Source organism: Hemitrygon akajei, chromosome 3 (assembly GCF_048418815.1).
Source record: "Hemitrygon akajei chromosome 3, sHemAka1.3, whole genome shotgun sequence".
Classification (NCBI taxonomy): domain Eukaryota; kingdom Metazoa; phylum Chordata; class Chondrichthyes; order Myliobatiformes; family Dasyatidae; genus Hemitrygon; species Hemitrygon akajei.
The window spans coordinates 204559870-204580581 of record NC_133126.1 but is presented as its reverse complement, the minus strand read 5'-3'; the positions used below and the strand labels follow the sequence as shown (position 1 = coordinate 204580581).

At 41.3% G+C, this 20712-nt stretch overlaps 1 protein-coding gene across 3 annotated transcripts in view; it reads left to right on the top strand.

Annotated features, from left to right (window-relative positions):
- The window catches only part of abcf3 (ATP-binding cassette, sub-family F (GCN20), member 3), a 182753-nt gene that overhangs the window by 24666 nt on the left and 137375 nt on the right, over positions 1-20712 (top strand). For all 3 annotated transcript variants that reach the window (XM_073041715.1, XM_073041713.1, XM_073041714.1), the window contains exons 2-4: positions 1250-1394; positions 5963-6039; positions 17808-17863. In XM_073041715.1, the coding sequence (XP_072897816.1) occupies positions 1375-1394; positions 5963-6039; positions 17808-17863 (153 nt within the window). In that variant the 5' untranslated portion in view covers positions 1250-1374. The remainder of the gene's footprint in view (positions 1-1249; positions 1395-5962; positions 6040-17807; positions 17864-20712) is intronic.

Below are 20712 nucleotides of genomic sequence, written 5' to 3'. Positions count from 1 at the left end.
CTACTGAGACACTAATTTCTTTTGGGAACATCGGTTTTCAGCTTGAGTACATTTCCTGCAGTGATAAGACATAGGAGCAGAATTAGTCATTCGATCATTACTGATTTACTATTCCCTTCAATCCCATTCCCCTACCTTTTGCAAATAACCTTTGATGCCCTGACTAATCAAGAACCTATCAAACTCTGCTTTAAGAATACTCAATGACTTGGCCTCTGTGTTAATTAATTCCACAAGTTCACCAGCCTTTGACTGAAGAAATTCCTGCTCATCTCTGTTCTAAATGGATGTTCCTCGATTCAGAGGCTGTGCCCTCTGGTCCTAGACTCCAGCACTATAGGAAGCACCCTCTCCACATCAACTTTATCTAGGTCTTTCAGTATTTGAAAGGCTTCAATGAGATCCCCCTAATTCTTCTAAACTCCAGCAAGTAGAGGCCTAGAGCTATCAAATGCTCCTCATACGCTAACCCTTTCATTCCTGGGATCATTCTCATGAACCTCTTCTGGACCTTTTTCAATTTTCTTGGATAAGGGGCCCAAACTGCTCATAATACTCCAAGTGAGGTCTGGCAAATGCCCACAAGTGTCACCATGCCTCCAGTGCCAACAAAGCGTGGCCACAACTTACTAACCCTAAGCTGTATATCTTTGGGATGTGGGTGGAAACCCGCAAGGTCATGGGGTGAATGTACAAACTCCTTATAGACAGCAGTGGGAAATAAACTCTGATCGTAGGTACCTGTATTCCCAGATCTCTTTGTTCTAGCACACTCTATAGTGCCCTACCATTCACCATCTACGCTGATTGATCCTACCAAATTGCAAACCTCACAATTGTCTGCATTTAAATTTATTTATTTTATTTAGAGATATAGCGTGGAACAGGCCCTTCAAGCCAAGCCAACCCAGCAACCTCAACAATCTTGATTTAATCCTAACCTAATCATGGGACAATTTGTAAGGACCAATTACCCTACTAACCAGTAGGTCTTTGGAACATGGGAGGAAACCAGAGCACGTGGGGAAACCCCACACATTCCACAGGGAGGACATACAGTTACTCCTCACAGCGAATGTCAGGATTGTAACTCGAACTCCAATGCCCCAAGCTGTAATAGCGTTGTGCTAACAGCTACACTACCGTTAGTGCCCCAGCTTTCTATGGTTTACTTTGTCTGTGTGTTGCAGTTTACCTGGTTTGCATTGTGGAATCAGTCAAATTGAGGGCAATGCCTTGTTTTTCTCAGGTGTGCTGGACAGCAGTGCTGCTGATTTTGAATCTGTGGATGAGATATTTGAGGCCATTGGAGATGTTCTTCAGGAAGTCTCAGCCTCAAAAAATGAAGATGATGTGCGTGAGATCTGTCAGAAAATGTTCAATACGCTTAAATTGTGAGTAAATGTTTTTATTGATGTTTTGTTTACTGTTGTTTATCATTATAAATTACACTGCAAAATCAATGAAGAACCACTCACAACAGAAACGGGCAAATGACTAATGTGCAAAAGATAACAAACTGCAAATACAGGAAGAAAAGAAAATGATAATAATGAATAAATGAGCAATAAATATGGAGAACATCAGTTGTCTGAGTAGGAATATCAGGTTTGTTGGTTGTCTGTCGTATCCAAATGTGGTGGGAAAACTGTGGGAGAGTTTTTAAAGTGGAAAAGCCATTGCACTGGGGCAGGTCCACTCTCATGAGTCCAGGTCCAGTGGTACAAGTAGTCGTCGTAAACTGGGGTCTTCTTTGGTTGCAGTAGATGACCATGACTACTTCTGTGTCTTGTCATGCCCTTTTCTCTCCACAAAGCATTATAGAGCCGCCTTCCTGGGCATTGGATCCTACTGTGGATCTCTGTCCAGTCGGATTTCATGTGCTGGGACAGACATGTTCCTATCTCACCAGGGTAAGAGGCCAGCCAGCTACCCTCGCCTATTTTAGCCTGCCTGTTGAGACAGTGTACTGGGGTGTGGCTGTTATCGCATGCAGACAGTCAGACAACTACAGATAAGAGATGAGTGTCCAATAGGTCCCAAAGGTGAGTGAGCAATCCCAGAATGGACACGACAAGTCCCTTAACTAGAGATGCTAACACATACACCCCAATATCAGGCTTACATACGAGCAAAGTTCATTACCCCGGTGGATAATGCAGTGTATCAAACTTGACAAAATTGTAGAAACACAAGAGACTGCAGATAGATTTCAACCCAAAACATCAACAATTCCTTTCTCCCACAAATGCTGCTCAATGCACTGTTCTCCTAGTAGGTTGTTTGCTGTCTTCTTTGAGGTCACAGTGTACCACACAAACTGATAGACCTATTTTTGACCTTAACAGGACATGTGCAATAATGACTGGCACTGTAGAAATTTTGGTGTGCAGGGCAACCCTTGAGTTAAAGTTATTAACACCCTGACACTGGAGACATGAATGGACAGAGCAGTGAAAATGGCATTTGTCATGAAGTATAAAAACATTGGAAAGGAATAAACGGTTGACATTTTGGGGAGAGATCCTACATCAGGACCACATGATGAAGAATCATACCTCAAAATGTCAACTGTTTATTCATTTCCATAGATGCTGCCTGACCTATTGCGTTCCTCCAGCAATTTGTGTGTGCTGCTCAAGATTTCCAGCATCTGCTGAATCTCGAGCTTATATTAAAAAAAATGGATGTTGTGTTGTACCCATACCTGGCTACACTTGTATATAGTTTGTCTCCTACAGGATGGATGTTGGTAGCATTAGAAAGAGTGCAGAAGAGATTTGTCAAAAATGACATTCTTCACTTGTAAAATTGATTGGATAGGCTGGGTTTATTCCCAGGAGTTTGTCCTACAGTACCGCAAGCAGTCACTTTGGCCCATCTAGTCCATACCCAACTGTTATTCTGACCAGTCCCATCGCCCACATCTGGACCACAGGGCTCCATACCCTTCCCATCCACATACTTGTCCAAATTTCTCATAAAATGTTTAAATCAAACCCACATCCACCACTTCTTGTGGCAACTCATTCCACACTCACCACCCTTGGAGTGAAGTTCCTCCTATGTTCCCCTTAAATATTTCACCTTTCACCCTAACCTATGTCTTCTAGTTCTAGTCTCACCCTACCTCAGTGGAAAAAGCCTGCTTGTGTTTACCCTATCTATACCCCTCATGATTTTGCGTATCTTTTTATATCAAATCACCTCCCATTCTACGATGCTTCAGGGAATAAAGTCCAAATCTATTCATCCTTTCCCTATAATTCAGGTCCTGAAGTCCTGGCACTGTTCTTCTAAACTTCTCTCTGTACTCTTTTAGCTTTATTTACATCTTTCCTGTACATAAGTGACCAGAACTGCACACAGTACTCCAATTAAGTCTGACCAATGTCTTATACAACTTCAACATAACATCTCATCTGCTGTACTCAATACTTTGATTTATAAAGGCCAATGCACCAAAGGCTTTTTTTATGCTCATATATGCTATTATACTGTGATGCTGCGTTTTCTGAATTATCCACCAATATTCCCCATCCCTTTGTTCTACCCCACACCTTAGTGCCTGACCTTTCACCGTGCAAGTCCTGCACTTGCCAGGGGTGGTGGTAGAGGCACATACATTAGAGACATATAAGAATCTCTCAGATACGCACATGGATAGAAAAATGGAGGGCTAGTTTGAGTATGTTAAAAGGTAAAGACAACATTGTGGGCCGAAGGGCCTGTACTGTGCTGTAACATTCTAGGAACATCAACCTCTATACTCTAGTGTTTGCCATTTTCACCCTGTTCTGTCTAGGTCTTCAGTAATTTTTATGTACTTATGTAGCTCCATTGCTCAATTTCCGACACCCAGAGAAAACAACCCAAGTGTGTCGAACCTCTCCTTACAGCTAATACTTTTGCAATTTGACAACATACTGGTGGTCCAAGATGATGCTGGCAAGACATGGTGACATTTTGTGGGCAGATAACCAAGCTACTAACTATTCTACTAAATATACTTTCTCTGCACTATGATCACTACAATTTGCAGCCTGTAATTTCCCTTTTGGAATTGTGCTTTTGAACAGTCTGTGCAACCTGGCATTTTTGTAGTATCCAAAAGGGTTCGGTGAACTGGACTCTCGAGAATGCAGTTACAGCTGCAGTGGCTGTGGATGGAGTGTACTTTGGGCTATATTGAAGTGGTGGAGCTGGGGTCTGACGATGAAAAATCAACTGACGTTCAGCTGATTCAAGCACCGAGCCAGATTATAAAGATTAAGGCATCGAGGCATAGGCTGAAGCATGAGCTGGTGTTTAACTCACTGGTCTGTGAGACTTTACTCACCTCAGCTGCTCTGTGGCTGTGGGCACTCTTTCAGAGACTCTGTGTTCATGTTCTCTTTTTTTTTGCTTTTTTTATTGTTTGCACAATTTGTTCTTTTTTTGCACATTGGATGTTTGATAGTCTGTGTAGTGTGTGTTTCTTTGTTTTGTGGCTGCTTGCCTGTTTGATAATAAATGTACTTTGACTTTCACTGTGAACCTCCTCGGTACCCTTGCCAAAGCCTCCACATTTTTCCTATAGTGTGGTGATTATGATGTGGCACCCTGAATAGGAAGAAAATGCAAATGGCTGAATCCCAGCTGATCAACAAGGGAGGTCAATGAAAGCCTTAAAGGCTGATGGCTCCTTTTACAGGTGAATGACAAGGCCCCCACTAATAAATAACTTTTTTAGCATGATAGAACTTGTGACTAATTCATAAACATTGTGGACATGTAATGCTGGCGTTGGAATGTGTGTTTAAATTTGCGGGCTGCCCTTAACTCATCATTAGGTTGTTGACACAGACCGTAAGCCCATACGAATTAGGAGTAGAATTAGGGCAATTCGGCCCATCAAGTCCGGTCCACCATTCCATCATGGCTGATTTATTATCCAATCCCATTGTCAACCCATTCTCCTGCCTTTTCCACGTAACCTTTGACGCCCTGACTAATCAAGAACCTCTAAAGAAATTCCTCTTTATCTTTGTTCTAAATGGACGTTCCCTTTATTCTGAGGCTGTGCCTTCTGGTCCTAAACTCACTCAGTATAGGAAACATCTTCTCCACATGCACTCTGTCTGCATCTATCAGTATTCGATAGGTTTCAATGAGATCTCCCTTCATTCTTCTAAACTCCAGGGAATACAGGTGAGGTATTTCACCATATGTTTCGATGTATATGTGATAAATAAATCTGAGTGTGTTGGTCCATTTAATAAACTAATGTAACATTTATACAATTATTCGGCTTTAGCAAATATTGACACCTGTTTTGGGTTTTGACTCCTTTTCTATCTTTTGATGCCACCTTATACTCTTGAAAATTACTTAATTTCCTTTCTGGCTCTTTGTCAGAGTTTAAAATTGTTGGATTCTCATGTTTTAATCCTAAATCAGGATTAGAAGTCAGGAAAGAGGCACAAAACTTGTTTCACAATTGTTCAGCGTTAATAGGACAAAGAGAATCTAAAACAGACAGTAATAGGAGCAGAGGCTAGTAGTGGAAGGGAGAGAAGAAACAAAGATGGCGGAGCTGTGTGGTCAGCTCTCTTTATACCCATAGATACGCTAAGAAACATTCCATTCAAATTCATAGATAAGAGTTAACTAACTGGATGACCCTGGAAATCTCTGGAAGCACCAGAGAAGCTTCCAGAGCTTTCCAGAATCATAAAAACTGAACAACTGCTTATACATACTGTGACCACTAAGAAATATACTAAACAGTTACATGTATATAAGTAATTATACTAGCAGGCCTAAATTGTTAAGCTGCAAAGAAAATAACAATTAAACAGTTCAAAAAAAAAGATCTTCATTATTCACAAATTTATCATACCGTGTGAGTAGTTTAGTCTGTAAATGAATGTTTCTAGGAGCCAGCCAGGGTAATGTAATCCTTTGTGTTTTTACTTTCCAGAAACACATCCAACTCCTCAAAATCAAATGTACTGCTGAAAGCACCAATACAGCTCTCAAAAGTAACCAACAACTCAGGTGAGTAATACTCTCAGTACTTTTATCTTAAATGCAGAATTTTTATTTTATGACTTTCTCATAGCCAATTCTGTCACCTTTTATTTTCCTCACTTCCTTTTGAAAGTAGCATTTTTATTTTTCACTGTAAACCCTCATCATCTGAGTGATATCTCATAGATGAAAGTTCTTTGTATGTAATGCCACCTTCTAAGGATACCAGAGGTATTTTTTTTTACACAGGGAGTGATGAGTGTGCAGAAAGTCTTGCCAGAGGTGATGGTAGAGGCAGATAGAGTATGGACATTTAGGAGGCATTTTGATGGGCGCATGGATGATAGAAAAATGGTGGGCTATGTGGGAGGGAAGGGTTAGATTAATATTGGAGTAGGTTGAAGGTCGGAACAACATTGAAGGCTGAAGGGGCCTGTACTGTATTGTGCAGTAGTATCATACTACGCGGAGACTTTTCAAACATAAATCCCAAGAGAGGCACTATTTTATCTTGGATCGTAAGAATCTCTTCCCCATGGAAGAAGCGTCTGGGTTTAGAAAACATAGATTTAAGGTGAGTAAGAGGCATAAAGGGGATTTGAGGAAGAATCTGGGCAGTGATTGCAATTTGGAATGCACTGCTTACGAGGTAAGGTTCAAAGTAAAATTTATTATCAAAGTGCCTGTACGTCACTATATACCACCCTGAATTCATTTTCTTGTGGGCATACACAGTAATTCCAAGAAACAATAGAATCAATGAAAGACCGCACTCAACAGCATTGGCAAACAGCCAATGTACAAAGGACAACAAACTGCGACCACGAAAGAGAAAAAGAAATCTGTAATGGAATTTACAAGCAGTAGATTGCAGAGAGTATAGTTCAAAAGAGGTATATTTAGAAGTTTTGTAAGCAGCCTGCAATATGTCACTAGGCTTAACTGGCACCATCTTGGCTCTATAAGACCTAAAACAAAAGGAAGAAGAAGAATAGCCCTAACTCGGCAGTGGAGTTACCAGGGCACTGTCTTTTGATGGTGTTTACGTAGCAAACTATTCCTGTTTTTATGAGGCCGAGTTGCTAGCTCGATGCTCAACCCGACTTGGATTCGAACTCGGGAACCTTCACTCCGGAGCCTGGTGCTGATATTATTGCACCACCAGGCGGGATGTAAAACAAAAGGCAGCCACTCGAACCGCTTTTTAAAAAAAAAATGCTTCTGGATGAGCTGAGGCACCTGAGTTGCCTCATTAATACATTCTTAGCTAGACACATAGGAAAATGAGGGCAATGTGGAAGGGACGGGTTAGATTCATCTTGCAATATGTTAAAAATGGCACAACATCTACCACCATCCCGCCTACCTCTGTAATCCCCTCCATATTTCCTCCCAACACTTTAATGTTATGGCCCCTCATATTTGCCATTTCTGCCCTGCGAAAAAGTCTTTGGCTGTGCACTTGATATATGCCGCTTATCATCATGTACATCTCTATAAAGTAACCTCTCATCCTCCTTCACTCCAAAGTGAAAAGCCGTAGCTTGCACAACCTGTCTTCATAAGATATGCTCTCTAATCCAGGCAGCATCCTGGTGAATCTCCTCTGCACCCTCTCTAATCCAGGCAGCATCCTGCTGAATCTCCTCTGCACCCTCTCTAATCCAGGCAGCATCCTGGTGAATCTCCTCTGCACCCTCTCTAATCCAGACAGCATCCTGGTGAATCTCCTCTGCACCCTCTCTAATCCAGGCAGCATCCTGGTGAATCTCCTCTGCACCCTCTCTAATCCAGGCAGCATCCTGGTGAATCTCCTCTGCACCCTCTCTAATCCAGACAGCATCCTGGTGAATCTCCTCTGCACCCTCTCTAATCCAGGCAGCATCCTGGGAAATCTCCTCTGCACCCTCTCTAAAGCTTACACATCCTTCTTATAATGAGGAAAGGCATTTGATGTAGTGCTGCACACAGGATTATTTAGCAAGGTAGTGTGCTAGTGTAGAGAGAAGACTGGATAGTTAGCAGAAAGGAGTGACTTGGAATAAGGAGGTCATTTCAAATCGGCAACCTGTGACCAATGCAGTGCTGCCGGGATCTGTTTGTTTATTTATTTAGAGATGCAGCACAACAACAGGCCCTTCTGGGCAAACGAGCATGCATCATCTAATTATATCCATGTGATGAATTAACCTATTAACCCATCATACATCATCCAGGGCCCCCACCATCAGGCCAGTTTCTCTCCTTGCTGTTGCCTTCAGGAAGGAGGTACAGGAACTTCAGGTCCTGCATCATCGGGATCAAGAACTATAATGAGCCTGAACCATCTGGCTCTTGAACCAGAGGGGATAACTTCACTCACCCCAATGCTGAACTGTTCCCACAACCAATAGGCTCATTTTCAAGGACTCTTCATGCTCTCAATATCTATCACTTATTTATTATTGATTGTTTTTTGTATCCTTTGAATTTACTGTGAATGCCTGCAAGAAAATGAATCTCAAGGTTTATATGGTGACATATATGTACAATAAATTTACTGTGAACTTTGAACCTGTACATTGGTGCTAGAAAGTTTGTAAACCCTGTAGAATTTTCTCAAAATATAAATAAATGAACAAGTATATTTTTGTGTTATTTAGGGGTTCTCTTTATCTAGCTTTAGGTCTTATGTGAAGATCTGATCATATTTTAGGTCGTATTTATGCAGAAATAGAGAAAATTCTACAAGAAAACTTCCTAGTGCCACTGTATGTCTTTAGAATACAGGAGCAAACTGGAGTACCTGGAGGTCACGGGGAGAGCATATGAATTCTATAGACAGAGGCAGAAACTGAATCCTTTTTGCTGGTGCTTCAACAGTGTTACTCTGACTGCTGCACTACAATGCAGTGCCACATTGTGAAACCTGTTGTTCATATATTAATTATCGAGAGGAAGGAAGCAAACGTACAGCATCAGAATCAGGTTTAATATCATTGGCATGTGTTGTAAAATTAGTTGTTTTGCGACAGCTGACATCCATTACAGAGTAATAACATACTCAGCCCAGATAAGTGTGAAGTGGTTCATTTTGGTAGGTCAAATATGATGGCAGCATATAGTATAAATAGTAAGACTCTTACTATTGTGGCAGTGCGGAGGATCAGAGGGATCTTGGGGTCTATGTCCACAGAACATTCAAAGCTGCTGCGTAGGTTGACTGTGGTGTTAAGAAGGCATACAGTGCATTGGCTTTCATGAAACATGAGATTGAGTTCAAGAGCCGAGAGGTAATGTTACAGGTATATAGGACCCTGGTCAGACCCCACTTGGAGTACTGTGCTCTATTCTGGTCACTTCACTATAGGAAGGATGTGGAAACTATAGAAAGGGTGCAGAAGAGATTTACAAGGATGTTGCCTGGATTGGGGAGCATTCCTTTCGAGAATAGGTTGAGGGAACTTAGCCTTTTCTCCTTCGAGTGACGGAAGATGAGAAGTGACCTGATGGTGGTCTACAAGATGATGAGAGACATTGATCATGTGGGTAGTCAGAGGTTTTTTCCCAGGGCTGAGGGCATGGGTTTAAGGTGCTTGGAAGTAGGTACAGAGGAGATGTCAGGGGTAAGTCTTTTACGCAGAGAGTGGTGAGTGCATGGAAGGGGCTGCTGGCAATGACTGTGAAAGCAGTTACGATAGGGTCTTTTAAGAGACTCCTGGACATGTATATGGAGCTCAGAAAAATAGAGGACTATGGGAAACGCAAGGTAATTGTAAGGTTAGGACATGTACAGCACAGCTTTTTGGCCCGAAGAGACTGTATTGTGCTGTAGGTTTTCTATGTTTCTATAAATTACAATAAGAAATTCATTTAATAAAAGTTAGATTAGAGTAAAAGATATAGTGAGTGTTCATGGCTTCATTGTACGTTCAGAAATCTGATGGCAGAGGGGAAGAAGCTGTGCTGAATAGTGTCTTCAGGCTCTTGCACCACCTCCTGGATGGTAGCAATGAGAAGAGATGTTGACATCTAGGAACTTGAAACTGCTCACCCTTTCCATTGCTGATCCCTCAAGAAATAACTATGTGTTCCCTCAATTTCCCCTTCCTGAATTCCAACTTGAAGGGTGGTAGGAAAGTTGGAGGGAAGAAAGTTGTGAAGAAATGCAGACAGATATTGATAAATAAGTGGGATAAAAATCAGTAAAATTCAGTTTGCTCGATTGATCTAGCTGACTATTTTCTGGGGAATTCAAGATTGTTTAATGTCATTTAGACTGTAAAACATAGGAGCAGAATTAGGCCATTCAGCCTATTGAGTCCGCTCTGCCATATCATCATGGCTGATCCTGGATCCCATTCAACCCCATATACCTGCTTTCTCACCATACCCCTTGATGCCCCAACTAATCAGGAATCTATCAACTTTCCTTTAAATATACCCACTGACTTGGTCTCCACCACAGTCTGCGGCAGAGCATTCCACAGATGCACCACTCTTTGGCTAAAAACAAAATCCTCCTTGCTTCTTGTTCTAAAAGGTTGACCCTCAATTTTGAGGCTGTATTTCATCTGCCACATTTTTGTCCATTCTTCCAATTTGTCTAAGTCTTGCTGCAATTGCATTGCTTCCTCAGCATTACCTACCCCTCCACCTATCTTCGTATCATCCCCAAACTTTGCCACAAAGCCATCAATTCCACTATTTAAATCATTGAGAAACAATATGAAAAGTAGTGTTCTCAATACTGACCCCCTAAGGAACCCCACTAGGCACTGGCAACCAACCAGAAAAGGCCCCCTTTGTTTCCACTTGCTGCCTCCTGCCTGTAAACCATTCCTCTATTCATACCAATACATTTCCTGTAACACCATAGGATTATAAACAGGAAAGTTACTGGCATGGTTAGAGCATTGGGTGTTTGGTAGGAGGCAGCAACTGGGAATAAAAGGATCCTTTCTGGTTGGTTGCCAATGACAAGTGCTGTTATGCAGGGGCCAGTGTTGAGACTGCTTCTTTTTATGCTGATTATATCAGTGATTTAGATGATGAAATAGGTGGCTTTGTTGCCAAGTTTACAGATGATTCGAAGATTGGTGGAGAGGCAGGTAGTGTATAGGAAACAGGTAGGCTGCAGAAGGACCTAGATAGATTAGGAGAGAATGGGCAAGAAAGTGGGAACTGTATTGTCATGCACTTTGGTAGTAGAAATACATGTACAGAATATTTTCTAAACAGGGAGAAAAGCTAAAGCTCTGAGATGCAAAGGGACTTAGGAGTCCTTGTGCGGAACACACTAAAGTTCAACTGGCAGGTTGAGTCGATGATGAGGAAGTTAATGCCATGTTAACATTCATTTCAATAGATCGAGAATGCAGGAGCAGGATGTGAAGCTGAGGCTTTATAAGATACTGGTGAGCCCTCACCTTGAGCATTGTGAGCAGTTTTGGGCTCCTCATCTTAGAAAAGATGTACTGGCATTGGAGAGGGTTCAGAGGAGGTTCGCAAAGATGATTCTGGGAATGAAAGGGTTATAAGACAAGGAATATTTGATAGCTCTGGGTCTGTACAAGCTGGAATTTAGAAGGATGAACGGGGAACCTCATTGACACTTTTCGAGTGTTGAAAGTCCTAGTCTGAGAAAGGATGTTTCCCATGATGGGGGAAGTCTAGGATAAGAGGGCATAGCCTCAGGATAGAGGGGTGTCCATATAAAACAGAGATGTAGAGTTTTTTTTTAGCCATAGGGTGGTGAAATGGTGGAATATATTACCACAGGCAGCTGTAGAGGCCAGGTCTTTGGGTGTATTTAAGGCAGAGCTTGATAGGTTCTTGATTGGACATGGAATCAAAGGTTGCAGGGAGAAGACAGGAGTGGGGCTGAGGAGGGGGAGAAAAAGGATCAGCCATGATTGAGTGGTGGAGCAGATTCAATGAGCCAAATGGCCTAATTCTGCTCCTATGTCTTCTGCCTCATATAAGGCACCTTATCAAATTCCTTCTGACTATTTCTTGAAGAATTCCAACATGTTTGTCAGGCAAGATGTCCCTCTACAGAAACCATGCTGACTTTGACTTATTTTATCATAAGACTACAAATGCCCCAAAACCTCGTTCTTAGTAATGGTCTCCAACACCTTCACAGCCACTGAGGTTAGGCTAACTGGCCTATAATTTCCTAGATTCTTAAAGAGTGGAGTGGAGTGACGTGACATTTGCAATTTTCTAGTCCTCTGGGACCATGCCAGAGTCAAGTTATTCTTGAAAGATCCTGACCAATGCATCTGTCTCAGCAATCTCTCTCAGGACTCTGAGATGTAGTCCATCTGGCCCAGGAACTTATCCACCTTAAGACCTTTCAGTTTGCCTAGCACTTTTTCCTTTGTAATAGCAATGGCACTCACTCCTGCTCTCTGACGCTCATGGACCTCTGGCATACAGCTAGTGTCTTCCACTGTAAAGGAAAACACTTTGCTTTAACATCTGCCGGACGATGCTGAGGGTGTTCTATGAGTCTGTGGTGGCCAACGCTATCATGTTTGCTGTTGTGTGCTGGGGCAGCAGGCTGAGGGTAGCAGACACCAACAGAATCAACAAACTCATTCGTAAGGCCAGTGATGTTGTGGGGGTGGAACTGGACTCTCTGACAGTGGTGCCTGAAAAGAGAATGTTGTCCAAGTTGCATGCCATCTTGGACAGTGTCTCCCATCCACTCCATAATGTACTGGTTAGGCACAGGAGAACATTCAGCCAGAGAGTCATTCCACCGAGATGCAACACTGAGCGTCATAGGAAGTCATTCCTGCCTGTGGCCATCAAACTCTACAACTCATCCCTCAGAGTATCAGGCACCCTGAGCCAAAAAGCTGGCCCTGGACTAATTTCCACTTGGCATAATTTACTTATTATTTAATTATTTATGGTTTTACATTGCTATATTTCTACACTATTCTTGGTTGGTGCGACTGTAACAAAACCCAGTTTCTTTCAGGATCAATAAAATATGTCTGTCTGTCACTTCTTAAGTTCATCTGCTATTTCTTTGTCCTCCATTACTCCCTCACCAGCATCATTTTCCAGTGGTCCAATATCAACTCTCACCTTTTTATTCTTTCTATAACTGAAAACCTTTTAGTACCTAGCTTTATATTATCGACTAGTTTGCCCTCGTGTTTCATCTTTTTGCTTCTTTTTTTTTAGTTGCCTTTAGTTGGATTTAAAAGCTTCCCAGTCATCCATCTTCCCACTCACTTTTGCTGCCTTGTATGCCCTTTCCTTGGCTTTTATGCAGTCCTTAACTTTCCTTGTCAGCCACGCTTGCCTAGCCCTGCCATTTGAGAACAACAACTTCTGTGGAGCATAGCTAACCTGCGCCTTGTGAACTATTCCCAGAAACTTCAGCCACCTCTGTTCTACTGTCATCCCCGCCAGTATCCTCCTCCAGTCCACCTGGGCAAGCTCCTCTCTCATGCCTCTGTAATTCCCTTTATTCCACTGCAATACTGATACATGTGACTTGTGCTTCTCCCTCTCAAATATCAATATGAATTCAATCATATTATGATCGCTTCGAGTACACAAGTATAAAGTATACACAAGTCTAAAGGAGAATGATATAATTGTTCCTGCAGATCCAGTGTAGCACAATAAAATCAAACACAATAAATATAAATACTTAAGACAACTTTTAGACATAGATCGATTGTGTGTTAATAAAGTAACACTAGGCACAGGAGTATCTGTACATAAGGTGACTGACAGGAAATGATAAAATTTGAGTGGTTAGGGGTTAATGGGGTTAATCAGCCTTACTGCTTGTGGAAAGTAATTGTTTCTGAGTATGGTGGCCCTGGCATGGAAGCTACATAGCCTCCTCCCTGATGGGAGTGGGACAAAACAATGGCTGTAGCACAAGCAAATAGTGATTCTTGTAGATGAAGCTGTGAGCATGTGTGCAGGTGTAGCTGGGATCTAGGAGGTTAATGGGAATCTGTGCTTTATGTGAAGGGAGTATAAAAGTAGAGAAGTCTTAGGTCATTGAGTTCTTATTGAAACACATTATCTCATACTGTAGGTAAAGAAAGTACTACAGATTGTGTAAATGTGAAATAAGCATGCTTTTGTATTCGCACAATTTGTCTTTTGCACATTGATTTTGTCATTCATTAGTTATCTAAAGATTTTCACAAGTTTTATTGTATTTCTTTATTTTGCCTCGTATGCCTGCAAGAAAATTAATCTTAAGGTAGAATATGGTACCAAGAACATATTTTAATAATAAATTCTGTTGCGTTCTTTATTTTCCTGCAAAGCTGTATTGAGTATAAGAGTTGGAATGTTATGGTGAGGTTGTATAAGGCATTGGTGAGGCCGAATTTGGAGTATTGTGTGCAGTTTTGGTCACCGAATTAGAGGAAGGATATTAATAAGATTGAAAGAATGCAGAGAAGGTTTACAAGGATGTTGCTGGGACTTGAGAAGCTGAGTTACAGAGAAAGGTTGAATAGATTAGAACTTTATTCCCTGGAGCGTAGAAGAATGAGGGGAGACTTGATAGACGTATATAAAATTATGATGGGTATAAATAGAGTGAATGCAAGCAGTCTTTTTCCAGTGAGGCTAGGGGAGAAAAAAACCAGAGGACATGGGTTAAGGGTGAAGGGGGAAAAGTTTAAAGGGAACATTAGGGGGGGGGCTTCTTCATACAAAGAGTGGTGGGAGTGTGGAATGAGCTGCCAGATGAAGTGGTAAATGCGGGCTCACTTTTAACATTTAAGAAAAACTTGGACAGGTACATGGATGAGAGGTGTATGGAGGGATATGGGGCAGGTGCAGGTCAGTGGGACTAGGTAGAAAAATGGTTCAGCACAGCCAAGAATGGCCAGAAGGCCTGTTACTATGCTGTAATGTTCTGTGGTTCTTTGTGCAAGAAGGTAAATCCTGAGGTGGTACAGAAAATTCAGGTTAATTGGGACACGCCAGAACCAGTATATTTTGGTCCAATTAAGAGGCTGCCTCAATTAGCCAAAGTTCAATGGAAATAGCTAAAATGGTGTAAAAAAAAGATGAACAACCGTAACTGAGTAACAAATTATGTATTTAAATGAAATACAGAACAAATTATATCACTCCTAATACTATTATCCGATGATCCAATGAACTGGAATCCACTCTATATGGTTAAATTTACTTTGACTTTGAAACTGGGGGAAGTTTTGGCTCAAGCAGCATTTAGTTTTCACTACTTGAAAGATAATGGGCCTCTGAAATGTAGGCTATTTCCTGCTGAATAGTATAATTTTATTCCTGTGTTCCTCTGTATTACTCAGAGTGAACCACAAATGAGAAGTGAAATGTTTCATTTTTATTTTGCTTTTGAAAGTGTTTCTGATTATTTACTGTTAAACAATCCCGTTATTGAGCAGAAAACAAAAAGGAACCACACACAAAATGCTGGAGGAACTCAGCAGGTCAGGTAGCATTTATAGAAAAGAGTAAACAGTCAATATTTCAGACCCTTCATCGGGACTGGAAAGCAAGGGGAGAAGTGAGAGTAAGAATGTGAGGGAAGGGGTAGAAAAAGTGCAAGGTGGCTGGTGGTAGGTGAAACTGGGAGAGGGGAAGGGGGTGAAATAAAGAGCTGAAAAGTTGATTGGTGAGAGATAAAGGGCTGGAGAAGAGAGGATCTGATCAGAGAGGATAGAAGACCCTAGAAGAAAGGGAAGGGGTAGGAGCATCAGAGGGAGGTGATGGGCAGGTGAGGAAATAAGATGAGAGAGGGAGACAGGAATGGGGAATGGTAAAGGAAAGGAAGGGGGACAATTACCAGAAGTTCAAGAAATTAATGTTCATTCTGTCAATTTGGAGGCTACCCAGATGGAACAAAGGTCTTGCTTCTTCATCCTGACTGTGGCCTCATTGGGGGCAGTAGAGGAGGCCATGGACAGACACGCTGGACGAACTCAGCAGGTCGGGCAGCATCCGTTGAAATAAGCAGTCAACGGATGCTGCCCGACCTGCTGAGTTCATCCAGCTTGTTTGTATGTGTTGATTTGACCATAGCATCTGCAGCGTACTTCGTGTTTACATGGACAGACATATTGGAATGGGAAGTACGTTTGTAGAATTGAAATTGATGGCTACTGGGAGATCCCGCTTTTTGTGGTGGATGGGGTGAAGGTGCTTGACGAAGTGGTCTCCCAATCTATGTCAGGTCTCACCGATATACAGGAGGCCACACTGGGAGCACCAGATACAGTCGATGACACCAGCAGATCCCAACGACACTTGACACCTTCGATGTAGAGATGAACTAATCTGGAAACTGTCTTTTATTTCTTACCTTAGTGGTATTGTTGATAATAAAATAACTGGACACAGAACACATGCACACTTATGACTCAACCACACTTTAGTTTACTTGTGCACAGGACAGCACCATGGCCCCTGTCCCCACAATGTTCTGAAGTCAGGACAGAAAATTGCTGTTTTTTTATATACAGAATTCGCTTATCTGTTACAGATACTGACCATTTCGTAAATTGTGTTATGTTTCAATTCCCTACTTGCAAAATCATTTGCCATTCACAACAGAGATGTTAAAAATCAATAATTACAAGCTGACAACCGATGACACTTCGAAGTTAGTAAAATAATCGTCCCTTAGTTGTTGAGTTACTCACATCTTCTGTTATTGTCTTTCTCCAGCACCCCTACTGTATAAATGGAAGCTATGTTCTTCAAAGATCTTTCTCGAAAAGGCCTCACTTCAGATGCCCCAGTCAAAGGTCTCCCTTGGCTTGGTTGACTACACACTGCCTCAGTCAATCTTGGCTGGATGTTGTCTTTAACCCTTGCTTTACCGCAACTTCCACATGTACTTTGAATCCTGGCTTGTTCAGCTAGAGTGTGAAGCAACTAGATTAAAGTATACCAGAGCTATGAACTATGCACATCTATACTCAAGACATTCTGTAGCTGCACAGTAGGGAGCATCTGAACAAGCTGCATCACTGCACGGTATGGAAACTGCACTGTGGCAGACATTGTGGCTGCATCACTGCATGGTAGTGAAAACTGCCCAGCGCATCACTGGCAGTGATCTTGATCCCTCCATCAGGATCGTATATACAGAAAGGTATCAGAAAAGCCTGGAAATATCATGAAGGATCCCAGCCACCCTCCTCGTCGACTGTTTGTCCCACTCCCATTGGAGTAGGCTGCGTAGCATCCACACCAGGACCACCAGACTCAAAAACAGTTACTTACCCCATGCAATAAGGCTGATCAATGACTACACCCACTAACTCACCCTTTCCAACCCTAACAGGCACTATTTTATCAGTTCCTGTCAGTCACCTTTTGTATAGACACTCCCATGCCTAGCATCACTTTATGGACGTACAATCGTTTTTTGTGTGTGTGTGTGTGTGTGTGTGTGTGTGTGTGTGTGTGTGTGTGTGTGTGTGTGTGTGTGTGTGTGTGTGTGTGTGTGTGTGTGTGTGTGTGTGTGTGTGTGTGTGTGTGTGTGTGTGTGTGTGTGTGTGTGTGTGTGTGTGTGTGTGTGTGTGTGTGTGTGTGTGTGTGTGTGTGTGTGTGTGTGTGTGTGTGTGTGTGTGTGTGTGTGTACATAAAAGCTGTCTTATCTATTTATTAAGTTTTTTTTTATTAGTTGTGTTTTGTGTGCTGCATTGGATCCAGAGTAACAGTTATTTTGATCTTCTTTGCACTTGTGTACTGTACATGACATTTAACAAATCTTCAATCTTGAGATAAAGATGTACTGATTTATTTTTATTGTGTACTACATGCAGACTACAAAACAGAAGATGTCAAAGGAATCTGGATGATGAGAAGGGATATGGGCACGGTGAGTCAAAACAATCTTCCAACTTAATGGACTTGTATTGGATTAGAATGAGAATCAGGCTTAATATCACTGGCATATGTCGTGAAGTTTGTTGTTTTGCGGCAGCAATACATTGCAATACGTAATAAACTATATAAATTATAATTTAAAAAATATATGTGTGTGTATATGCACACACACACACACCCCCCCCCCCCCGGCAAAAAAAAACAAGAACAAATATAGTGAGTTAGCATGCAGGGGTTTATTGTCCATTCAGGAATATGATGGTGTTGGGGAATAATCTGTTCCCAAAATGTTGAGTATGTGTCTGCAGGCTCCTGTACCTCTTCCTTCATGATATCAATGAGTAGAAGGCATTTCCTGGGTCATAGTGGTCCTTAATAACGGTGCTGATTTTTTGTGACATCGCCTTTTCAAGATGTCCTAGATACTGGGGAGCCAGTGACCATGATGGAGCTGGCTGAGTTTACAACTTTCTGCAGCTTTTTTCATTCCTTCCTACCAGACGGTGATGCAACCAGTGAGAATGCTCTCCACGGTCCTCCTGTACGCTCCAGAGAGTAACGTTTGCACACGCCAGCTATACTGGTTCTGCTTGTGGGGAGGTCATACATCAGATACACTCAGTTGTCGTCATATTGTAGCTGTACAAAACTGTGGTTAGACCACACTTGGAATATTGTGTGCATTTCCTGTCTCCATAGCACAGGAAAGATGTAACAATAGACAGAGAGAGTGCAGAAGAGAATCACCAGGATGTTGTCTAGAATGGAAGGCTGTGGTTATAACAAAAGATTGGATAAGGTGGCTTTATTCTCGCTGGAATGTAGGATGTGAGGGGGTGATCTTATAGACCTTATGACCTTGTGAGGAGGAATTTCTTTAGCCAAAGGTGTGGTGAATCAGTGGAATTCATTGCCACAGATGGCTGTGGAGTATTTGGGTATATCTTGATTAGTAAGGGCATGAGGGTTATAGGGAAAAGGCAGGAGAATTGTGTTGAGAGGGGTAATAAATCAACCATGGTCGAATGGTGGGGCAGATTCAATGAGTCAAATGGCTTAACTCTGCCCGTGCCTTATGGCGTAGCCTATGCGAGTAACTGCAGTTCATTCTGTAGATGATAGACACTGCGATAATTGTGTGCTGGTGTTGTAGAAGATGTAATTTAATGAAGGGAAGGTCTTCCAAAGTAATACCTAAACAGTTTTCACATTTATTCTTTGATAAAAGTCTTCTGTCCCATAAAGTTCACTCTTTGAATTTATCTAAAATGTAAGCTATACTTAACTCCTGTTATTATAAAGATACCTCCTCTTACAACCTCACGATGTCGTAAAACAATTCATAGCCAGTGAATACATTATAAAGTATTGTCAGCATTGGCTTTTCAATGGAGCTATAATATGATCTCATTAATGTGAGAAATGAAGCTGTCATGTTTTTGGAGCAATGAATTCCAGGAGACAATCCTATTAATGTCTCTTTCGGTCCTTGGAAGAATTCAGAGTTATTTATCACAAGCCCACCACCAGTAACAATTAAGGATGGAAAATTTCTAAGTATTTGAAAGCAATGCCCTGCTCCCATAATGTTTTCATTTAAAAAAACTCTTATTTTCTGCACTGTGCTATCTTGCAGAATTCAGTATTCTAGTATCTTTCCCCTTTCTTTCCAGTCCTTATGAATGGGTCTGAGCCTGAAAAATAAATTGTTTATTCATTTCCAAAGATCTGTCTGACCTACTGAGTTCGTCCAGCATTTTGTGTGAGTTTATCTAGATTTCCAGCATTTGTAGAATCGCTTGTGTGTAGAACGTGGTAGTGAAATAACAGTACATACTAAAGCCAAAATATCATAGATCAAGCTTTTCTCAAGCTTTTTGCTGTGGCGAAACCCTTGAAATAATTTTCAGGTCCCAGGGAAAACTTGTGTAGAAATTAGTATATCTACTGCTCACGGTATGTTTGTGTGATCAGTAAGTTGTAGATATAATAATCCAAAAATAATTGTCAATGCTCTTTTGAGTAGAGAATGAGTTTTTAGCCAAACTTTCTTTAAAAAGCTTAGCGTACCTTTCTTGAAATTAATCTTTCTTTTCCTTTAATAATTTTTTAAAAATCATAAAGCAAACATAATAAATTTATGTTTTCAATGATATTTTTCCTCACTCTCAAGCCCAAGCAGCAGTGGAAACATTTCAAGATTTCCTTTTACAACTTGATTTTTTTAAAAAATCATGATCCTTTTAAATCCAAAAATCTTGTCACTTGAAGTCAAAACATTTTCTCCAGGGCCTTGCAGAGACTTTTTTAACTGGTTCATGAAATATGTCTCCTAAGAAGGCTAGTTTCTGCAGGCATTCTTCATCTTCAAAGCACTCAGGAAAATCTGGCCTACTATTTTCTTGAAAGTACCCCTGTAATTCTACTGCTAAGCCACCAGATTTCTGTATGTAGCATGAGATTGGTGTGCTCTTTGTCCAGGTCTTCACATAGTTTTTTTTTAATTTTCAAGTGAACTGGTCTTTGTTTAATAAAGTTAAATATTTTTGTAGCATTATCCAGAACTTTTTCATTTCATCTCCAAGAGTTTTTGACATCAGCGTTTCTCTGTGAAGAAAGCAGGGTGTTGTGACAATGTCAGGATTTTCTCTTTTTTTTCCAAGAGAAATGAAACTTCTCATGGAGCTTATCATTCATTGATGGGGCACCATCAGTACGGATGCCAGCACAGTTCCTTCAAGACACCTTTTGTTTCCAGATATGAAGACAAAACATTAAATACTGCTTGTTTTGGGCTGCTCTTTGCAACAGAAAAAGTTTTCTTGACTTTCACCATCATTT